Source organism: Myotis lucifugus, unplaced genomic scaffold (genome assembly GCF_000147115.1).
Source record: "Myotis lucifugus unplaced genomic scaffold, Myoluc2.0 scaffold_671, whole genome shotgun sequence".
Lineage (NCBI taxonomy): Eukaryota > Metazoa > Chordata > Mammalia > Chiroptera > Vespertilionidae > Myotis > Myotis lucifugus.
This window is the reverse complement of record NW_005871719.1, coordinates 301,918-312,012: the sequence shown is the minus strand read 5'-3', so window position 1 is coordinate 312,012 and position 10,095 is coordinate 301,918. Positions and strand designations below refer to the sequence as shown.

Genomic DNA, 10,095 nt, shown 5'->3' with positions numbered 1-10,095 from the left:
TATGTTAACTTCCTTAAAATCTTTTAATGGTTCCCACCATCTTCAAGGGTATGTCTGAACTCCTTATCAACGCACAGTCTTTTATTTATTCATTTTTTAAAATATGAGCTCTGGTGTTTAAAGTATTTTTATTGATTTTAGATAGTAAGATAGAAACATCAATGATGAGATAGAATCATTGATCAGCTACCCCCTGCACGTCCCCCACTGGGGGTTGAGCCCGAAACCTGGGCATGTGCCCTTGATCAGAATCAAACCAGGGACCCTTCAGACTGCAGGCCAACGCTCTATCTACTGAGCCAAACCAGCTAGGGCGCACAGTCTTTTAAAATCTGGTCCCTGCCGAAACCGGTTTGGCTCAGTGGATAGAGCGTCGGCCTGTGGACTGAAGGGTCCCAGGTTCGATTCCGGTCAAGGGCATGTACCTTGGTTGCGGGCACATCCCCAGTAGGAGATGTGCAGGAGGCAGCTGATCGATGTTTCTCTCTCATCGATGTTTCTAACTCTCTATCTCTCTCCCTTCCTCTCTGTAAAAAATCAATAAAATATATTTAAAAAAAAAAATCTGGTCCCTGTTAAGTATTAACTCCTTCTCTCTCCCATTCCTGTCTTTTGCTCATCACATACAAACCTGAACTAACTGTAGGTCCTCAGATTTACCATGCTATTCTTAGCCTCTGGGTTTCTGCATGCTATTCTTCCTGCACAGCCTCTCCCTTCTAAACTCCTCTTCCCACCATACACATTTATCTGGCTACCTCAACTGATACTTTGCCTTACTTTTCCTTTTGAGCATCATTTCTTCTAAAAGCCTTCCTAATTACAAGACTGGGTAGGCACACCCCAACCAGGTCCTTAACCTTCATACCTACCTTCATCTTAGGCCTTAGGTGCTAATCTCATTCTTTAGACTGTAAGTTCCTTGAGGACAGTGACCATGCCTTGTTTAATACTATATACCTAGTGATTAGTATTATGATGGGCACATGGTAGAAACTCCAACCAATATATGTTGTATACGTTATTGAATGTGTACTCTCTGTACACTCTTTTAATTAATTACACCTAATTTAAAATACAACACCTTAACTAATCATGTCACCAGTTTATACAGCCCTGTAATGTAAAAGGGATTTCTCATTTTCTACTACATGTTCTATAGAAGGAATAATCTGAATACAGATACACATTTTGTAAAATGCAAGTAACCTTAAGTAAGATTAACTTGACTGCCATGTTTTAGAAAAAAAAATTTAAATTCTTAACGCATAATGAAAAGAGACAATAAAAGGTTTTATTATTCAAAGGTGTAACTGGGTAAGTTGATTTGTTTACATCCATTCTTGTGAAATATTTCTTAAAAAAATACGACCAACTTCTTTGCAAATAGCAGACACATACCTCAACTATGATGACCTAATTTTTGGTGGATAATGTACATGATTAGGCAGAAATAGGTAAGCTCACACTGGTAGATTAACTATCAAATTCTCAGTCAAAACTCCGTTTGTGGCCTCCGCTTCTTGATCGATTTCTATTTCCACTTCGTCTTCGACCATCTTGCCGACTTCCTGACCGACTCCCCTGTTGACTCTGTCTACCTGACCGGCCACCAGATCGACCCCCTGACCGGCCTGACCGGCCTGACCGGCCACTGGACCAGCCACCCCTCTGTCTGGAATTAGAAGATGTGTTTCCATCATAATACTCTTCAATTTCCGGTAACTTGGCTGGCACTGAGATTATCCAGTCTGAATCATGCCACTCTGCCTGTTGGGGGAATTTATAGGATTAATATAAAGGCAAACTAGAAACCATAAGCAAGCACATGAGTAGAGGACACTGTTTTTTCATGCCTATCATCTATGATCTAAAGGTCTTTAAAGTCAAAGTGAATGGTACAAACTTAAAAACCAGAGGGGGAAAAACCATATTAAAAGCACTTGCCAGGCTGGTGTGGCTCAGTGGTTAAACGACAACCCAGGAACCAAGAGGTCACCAGTTCGATTCCCAGTCAGGGCACATGCCTGGGTTGCAAGCTCGATCCCCAATAGGGGGCGTGCAGGAGGCAGCCCATCGATGATATTTATCTCTCATCGATGTTTCTTTCTCTCTATCCCTCTTCCTTCCTCTCAGTCTAAAAATCAATAAAAACATTTGAAAAAATAAATAAATAAATAAAAGTACATTCACGTCTAGTTGGTGTGGCTCAGTGGTTGAGTGTAGATTCCTGGTCAGGACACATGCCCATGTTGTGGCTCAATCCCCAGAAGGGGGCATGCAGGAGGCAGTTGATCAATGATTCTCTCTCATCACTGATGTTTCTATCTCTCTCTCTCCCTTCCTTTCTGAAATCTATAAATAAATGCATACATACATACATATATATACACACATACATACATATATATACACATTTATTTATTTATTCATTCATTCATTCATTCATTTATAAAGCACATTCACTAAAGTTCCCAAGTTTTACTCTCAGGAGAAACCCTCAGGCCCATTTTGAGACTCTCAATTTATACGTTCTAAAAGAGCGCACTGGCTTCTCTGTATAAAACACACAGGCCATTAATAAGTAGTGCATTGTTTTCAGCAAGTATATTGATAGAAGCAAGGAGTAAGAAGCTGATGATGGAGATTAAAAACTTGTAAACACCATTTAGGGACTAGAAAAATGTGGCCAGTGGAAACAATTTGGTATTAGAATAAACAACTCAACATACACAAATCAGCAGCTCATAAGAGCATCAATGTCATATCCTGCAACATTAACTGTTCTTCATTGTGATCATAAATTGCCAAGGAAAGTTAGTATTAAAATACCTGTTGGTAAGAGTGAGTAGACAAACACCCACACACACCATTGGTGGCAATATATAACCAAAGCCTTAAAAATGTGCAAACCATTTGGCCAAGCAGTCATCTTTAAAAATTCATCTTAAAGAGATAAACATAGCAATGTATAAAGAGTTAGCTACAACAACATTGTTTATAACAGTATTCTATGGGAAATCATTGAAATGTCAGAAAATAGGACACTTAGAAAAGTTGGACACCCATATGGCCAAATGCCAGGGAGCCATTAAAATAAGTAACTGTATAGCTGACACAGAAATGTATTCACAGTACATTCTGAATTTTTAAAGACTTAAAAAACAGAACAATCCCCTCGTTTCAACGTACGTATATAAATATGCACAGCGATGCAATAGACAAATTCTACACTATAAGAATCTAGTGGACAATCTCTTTCTTCAACAGATAAAATACAAGGAAATTTTTTAAAAAGATAAAAGAGGGAGAACCTATAGATTAAAAGAGACTTAAGAAACATCAAATTACAATGTATGAACCTTATATTAAAAATATTTAGGAGACAATAGGGGAAATTTAAACACAAATTGGACGGTTCATGGAATTATTATTTTGGGGATTTAATTATGATATTATGATTATGTTTTTAAAAGTATTCTTCATATTTAAGTATATAGAAATATTTGCAGTTGAGATGACAGAATACATAAAATTTGTTTCAAAATTCTAGGAGAGTGGGGAAGTGGATGGAAGTAGGCATGAGACAAAATTGGCCAGGAGTTGATAATTGCTGAAGCTAAGTGATAGGTACATGAGGATTTTTATGCAATTCTAATTTTTATATGTTTGAAATTAGTTATAAGAAATGTTTTAAATTATGATACAGCGACAACCCAGGAACCAAGAGGTCACCAGTTCGATTCCCAGTCAGGGCACATGCCTGGGTTGTAAGCTCTATCCCCAGTAGGGGGTGCGCAGGAGGCAGCCCATCAATACAGAGTGGGTATTTTATAGCAAGGAATTGTTAATTGACTTAAGGCATGATAAATATATTGTTACTATGTCCCTAATCCCTATCTTATAGAGAAACATACTCAACTATTGAACAGATAAAAATTTTTAAATACCTGTAACCTTTCTGACTCAGTTGTGGGAACATCAAAGCAAACACCCTAAAGACAAAATGAAAAAATTTTATTTAGATGCATGAGCTGATTTTTTTCCTAATATGCTAATACTTGCTGGCAATCTCTATATTCCATAAAACAAAAAGATTAGGTGTGTCCCATGATTGCTTATAGGATTAAAACAGCTAATACATAATAATGCATGGCAGAGAGTGCCTGCTTATTGTATTTTCTAAATCTGAAAAATAACTAAACACAGTATCTAATAAGAATCTACTACTACTAAGAGTCTAGAGCATTCTCTAGAAAAGCTTTTGTAGACACCATAATGCTATTCCATGTCCTTTAATAAAATGACCTAATAAAGTCATTTCAAAATTTAGTACCAGCCCTGGTTAGTGTGCTCAATGGTTAGAGCATCGGCCCAAGCACCAAAGGGTCTTGGGTTCGACTCCTGGTCAAGGACACCTACCTGGGTTGCAAGTTCGATCTCCGGCCCTGGTGAGGGCACATGTAGGAGGCAGATAATCAATGTGTCTCTCTTGCACTGATGCTTGTTCTCTCTCTCTCCCCCCTTTCCCTCCCTCCTTCCCTTCCACCCTCTCTGAAAATCAATGGAAGAAAATATCCTCAGATAAGGATTAACAAAAATTAATTTAGTGCCAGAAAGTTTCTCTCCTAAAGAGCCCCAGTGTTTATCAGATAATGAGAATGACGTAACCCAAGATGTTTCCTCCTTGGTCTTGATTGCCAGTTAAGTTGAAAGGTAACTTAATACTCAAGTATAACAACTAGTTTAGCCTAAGGATCTTGTTATATTTTCCCTCCCCTCCACATTTTTTTTAAAAAATATATTTTATTGATTTTTTACAGAGAGGAAGGGAGAGAGATAGTTAGAAACATCGGTGAGAGAGAAACATCGATCAGCTGCCTCCTGCACATCTCCTACTGGGAATGTGCCCGCAACCCAGGTACATGCCCTTGACCGGAATCGAACCTGGGACCTTTCAGTCCGCAGGCCGACGCTCTATCCACTGAGCCAAACCGGTTTCGGCACACATTTTTTTTCTGAATGTGTATTTGTCTCATACTTGCCACAAATTTTTTTTGAATGTAAATAATATTAAACTCTGATAATTACTTCTAGTAAACAATCAAGTTAATAAATTCTAGACTAAAATGAAGCTCTGTAGTAAAATTAGATGAATAAATATAACATATTTTCTCAAAACCATTAGGAGAAATCAGTCACTAAGATTACAGATGGTTTTAACTTTGCTATTTCATAAATGTATTAAAATATTTAATGCACTCCATTATCCACAACAACCAATATAACTGGTCAGGCTCAGTGGATAGAGCGTTGGCCTGCGGACTGAAGGGTCCCAGGTTCAATTCCGGTCAAGGGCATGTACCTTGGTTGCCGGCACATCCCCAGTAGGGAGTGTGCAGGAGGCAGCTGAATCGATGTTTCTAACTCTTTATCCCTCTCCCTTCCTCTCTGTAAAAAAATCAATAAAATATATTTTAAAAAAACAACAACCACCACCAATAGCAGGCAACTCACAAATTAATATTGTCTATTTCCTAAATAACAGTTGTAGCTGTTGCAATCATAAGTTACCTAGTCTTAGAAAATAAACACACACCACACAATAAGTATATATGGGCAGAAACTTAAATAACTTGGATATTAGATAGTCAAAATAAGAATAACTCATAGTTTTCTAGAGTAATGGGTTATTTAAATAACTGCCCAAAAATTTACAATAAAACAAACTAATATACAGAGAAAACAATATTATTCATCCTATTAGGCCTCAATAAAAGAAAGAAGGAACAAAACCTGCTGGTCTTTATAAACATTTACAGTGGTTGATTAAACTTTTTAGTTATCTAGAAAAGCCTACCATATTTCCTTTTAGGAGGCACATTCTGGTAATTTGGGACACAGCATTACTACTCAGTTTTCTGTTAAGTTCTTTCCAAGCACAGCTGACATCCTGTATTTCTTCTGGGCAAACCCCTTAAGGAATAAAAGTTACATTATGTTTATGGAAAAAGCAACAGCAGCAGCAGCAGCAGCAGCAGCAGCAATGACGTCTTAATTCAATGAAGCTCATGACTTAAACATGCCAACTTATGAGCCAACAATATAACATGACTGCTAAAAAAATAACTTCTTTGAGGCTGTATTAATAGAAAATGAGTATTTACAGATCATTGAAAGTACCATTCTCTTATGCATTGCTGTAAAGACCAAATTTAATTCTACCCACCATGCTTTAAGAGATAATTAAACTAGAGCATCAGAGAAAAGATAGGTAATAAAGAATTAAGGAAGTCAATTCTGAAAGAGTCCAAGTTTGCTTGGAGTGGAAAAATAAGAAGCTATAAACTCTTTAAACTCTGTAGGGACTAGTACATAAGCAAAACTTACTTGTTCTGTAAAATTTCATTGTACAGGAAAAGGATCAACATGAAGAATATATATCAGTGATGGCGAACCTTTTGAGCTCGGCGTGTCAGCATTTTGAAAAACCCTAACTTAACTCTGGTGCCGTGTCACATATAGAAATTTTTTGATATTTGCAACCATAGTAAAACAAAGATTTATATTTTTGATATTTATTTTATATATTTAAATGCCATTTAACAAAGAAAAATCAACCAAAAAAATGAGTTCGCGTGTCACCTCTGATATGCATGTCATAGGTTCGCCATCACTGATATATACGGAGGCATTCATTTAACAAATATTTCAGTGCTTTCTGTGTGTGTTCCAGAGACTCTACTAGGTGCTAGAGATTCAGCTATAAATAGCCCTTCCTCTCATGGAGGTTACATTGTAGTGTATGGGGAGGGGGATGGGGGCTGATGGAATGGGATAGACAGTAAACAAATAAGAAAATATACAGCATGTCAGATAGTAATAAGCACCATAAAGAAAAGTAAAGCAGAGCAAGGGAACAGAGGGTAAACCAAGCTATTTTAGGGTGATCAAGAAAGACCTCTCTATTATAGTGATATTTGAGGAGAGACCAGAATGAAGTGAAGGAGGAAGCCATGAGGTTATTAAAAGGAAAGAACATTTGAAACAATGCAAGTAAGTACAATGGCCTTGTGTAGGAGTAGGTTTAAGTTTAAGTAACAGCAAGTAGGTCAGGGTAACTGAAACAAGCAAGGGGAGAGTGATAAGAGATGAGACCAAAGAGGTAGCAAGTGGAAGACACCCTGTAGGACATTTGTGGTAAAGGCTTTGGATTTGGTTAACCTATAAAGACATTTTAAACTACTAACATCCTGTTTCTAAGATATTCTAGACTCTTATCTAGACAACTGACCTACTCTTTTAAAAGATCAATAATGGGCAAACAGTCCCAAATTAAAAGAGAGGCATAATAACCAAATATAACATATAAACTATAATCGGAACCTAATTTTTATAAAAAAGATGTATATGGGGAGGGAGAGGAAGAGAGAGGGGAAGGGAGGTATAGAGTTGGACAATTAAGTCACTCTCAGTAAAATGACATTTGGCTAAACCATTAACACCTGCCAAGTGGAAACCATCAGATGACCCAGCTGTACCCATTTAGGCTACACCAAGTAAGTCACATGCAGGTTACCTCCCCTGGGCCTTGTTTCCCTCTCCCACCAACTCTCTCTGTCTCTCTCTCCACCCAGACATCAGAAAGCTCTTTTTGATGGGTCCCCTCACCCAGGGACTCCTCTCACTTACATTATAATGTAAGTGAACTTGCAACTAATGATTCTGGTGTGGTTTGTTTTGATATCTGATACGGACATGGCAGGGGGCCAGATCAGATGATGTCTCACACACACACCATCCACATATACAGGCAATCCTTAATTTGCATGGTACTATGTTAACTTCACAGACTATTTCTCGATTTGCATAGTTCCATGGCAATTTAAAAAATGAACAGGTTTTGGTTTGTAAGTTTCAGTTAACAAAGTGTTGTGCAAAGTGAAGATTTCCTGTATTTCTTCCCAGATAGATAGATAGCTATGGTTCAATTTTAACCTTTTCTCAAGCACATACATTTCCTTACAGATTTCTACCTTATCAGAGGTAATCAAAGATCGTGGTTCAAAACTCGATGCACCGGAGATATGGGCTAATGCTGCAGCCAATGCATCCACTGCCCCTTTCTCTTCTATCAGTCTCTGAGCTGATGGTCGGAAAAAGTCAACAGCAGCATAAGAAACGGAAGCCAGGGACCTATAGTTTAAAAATAGCAAATTTTCTTGGTCAAGGCAAAGGGAAAAAATTAAAGATAAGAGAATGAATGGGAAAAGAAAGAGCAACGTTTTTGTATTTTAATATAACTAAGTATCTGCTGGTAAAACTGGTGATTAAATTTTCTGATTTTTGAACTAGGAGAGCTTAAAGATGAACAGCCTAACACAAAAGAAAAAATTATTCAGCAAGGTCAGAAAGCATACCTGATGGCATCCATGCTTTTAGATTTAACTAAATCCATTGTAGAAGGAACACCTACACGTTTAAAAGTAATTCCCTGAAAATGAAAGAATTACATTAAAGAAAAATGGAAGTCTTTACAATTAATTTCTAAATTAATATAGCTTTTTGAATTTCCATTTCTTGGACGAGATTTCCAAGCCCTAGCAGATCAAAAGATCTGCTTTTTCAAATAAATCGCCAATTACAAAATCTAGAAAAAGAAAAGAGATTTTCTGAATTGCCCTAGTTTCAAACGTGGAATTTCACTTGCAAACTTAAGCTGACTCAAAAAAAGGAAAATGATGCTGTTTACAACTAGGAATCTTTTCCTTATTACCCTATCTAATTTTACAAAGTATACTAAATAGTGTATAAAAACACATCATAAAAATAAAAATTGTGAAATACCACAAAAAATCCATAATTACTCAATATAATCTTAACAATTACACCAAGACAATGTCACAGTCACCGTTACAATGCTGACACTAAGAGGTACTGAAATCATAATGCACTTCTGATTTTAGTATCAAGGGAGAAATTCAAGGGAAAAATGAGAAAGTCAGATTTTTTGTCTTCACAATGAAAGGTATATTAAAACAAAGACTTGCAGCTAATATATACTTAGCTCTCCACATGCTTCACATCCAAATGCAGCTTAAACTGAGAAAAGTTATAAAGATCTATTTGTAAGAACAAATGTAAAAAGAACTCTTTTCTAAGGTACCACTCAGATAATAAACCTGAAATAAATTAACTCTACTTACTGCTTTTTGTTCCACATATCTTAGTTGACCTCTTTCTCTTGGTTGATAAAAACATATGCAAATCCCTGTCCGGCCAGCTCTACCTGTGCGTCCGGAGCGATGAATGTAGGACTCAACATCCTAAAAATAAGAGGTAATACTTTTTAAAAATCTAGCAGTTACATAGTCATTCCAACATCCAAATAATAATGCTAATAACAAAACTATTACTACCAATAATATTTCAATCCTGTCACTTTTTCCAACATCCCAAAAAAATTTTATGCAGAATTTTGGGACAAGGGGGATAAGATTTAAAACCTTATCTAAAAATAAAATAAATAAATAAAATAAAATCTTATCTACCCTATCCTAGGACTCTTTATATGGCAACTTTTTTATAATTCCCTTTATAAATCCATGCTTCACATCCAAATAATGAAGTTAGCAATCTGCAAAGACATCAGATTCTGGTCAATTTAACACCACAGTGACAAAAATGGCTAAGACAAGAACTGATAATATTTTTCATATCCAAAAGCAAAATTTTCCAAAAAAAAAAGTCAATTTATACAACTGTTCTTTTCCCCAAATCCAATCTCATTTCCTACCTGAGGAGGAGAACTCTGAATCACCAAGTCAACCTCAGGAATGTCCAAACCACGGGCAGCCACATTGGTTGCCACCAAAACTTTAAAACTACCTTCTCTGAAGCCTTTTAGTGTAATTTCTCTTTGTGACTGTGCAATGTCCCCATGTAAACACTGGGCATTCTATTAGAAAAAAAGAGGAAAAGTAAGTGTACAATTCATATTTATAATTGATAGCACCCTACCCTAACACCATACATTCTGTGCTCTTTTTGTTGTTGTTTCTCATATATATATATATATATATATATATATATATA

At 36.5% G+C, this 10,095-nt stretch overlaps 1 protein-coding gene across 4 annotated transcripts in view; it reads right to left on the bottom strand.

The window, feature by feature from the left end:
- Positions 1-1,272: 1,272 nt before the first annotated feature.
- The window catches only part of DDX50 (DExD-box helicase 50), a 27,807-nt gene continuing 18,984 nt past the window's right edge, over positions 1,273-10,095 (bottom strand). For 2 of the 4 annotated variants that reach the window (XM_023746391.1, XM_014447522.2), the window contains 4 exons: positions 9,797-9,958; positions 9,207-9,326; positions 8,421-8,494; positions 7,839-8,196 (listed from right to left, as the gene is read on the bottom strand). In XM_023746391.1, the coding sequence (XP_023602159.1) occupies positions 7,854-8,196; positions 8,421-8,494; positions 9,207-9,326; positions 9,797-9,958 (699 nt within the window). In that variant the 3' untranslated portion in view covers positions 7,839-7,853. Of the gene's footprint in view, positions 1,771-3,950; positions 3,996-5,860; positions 5,977-7,838; positions 8,197-8,420; positions 8,495-9,206; positions 9,327-9,796; positions 9,959-10,095 lie in introns of those variants that run through there. The other 2 variants (XM_006105330.3, XM_023746392.1) reach the window with 2 other exon arrangements.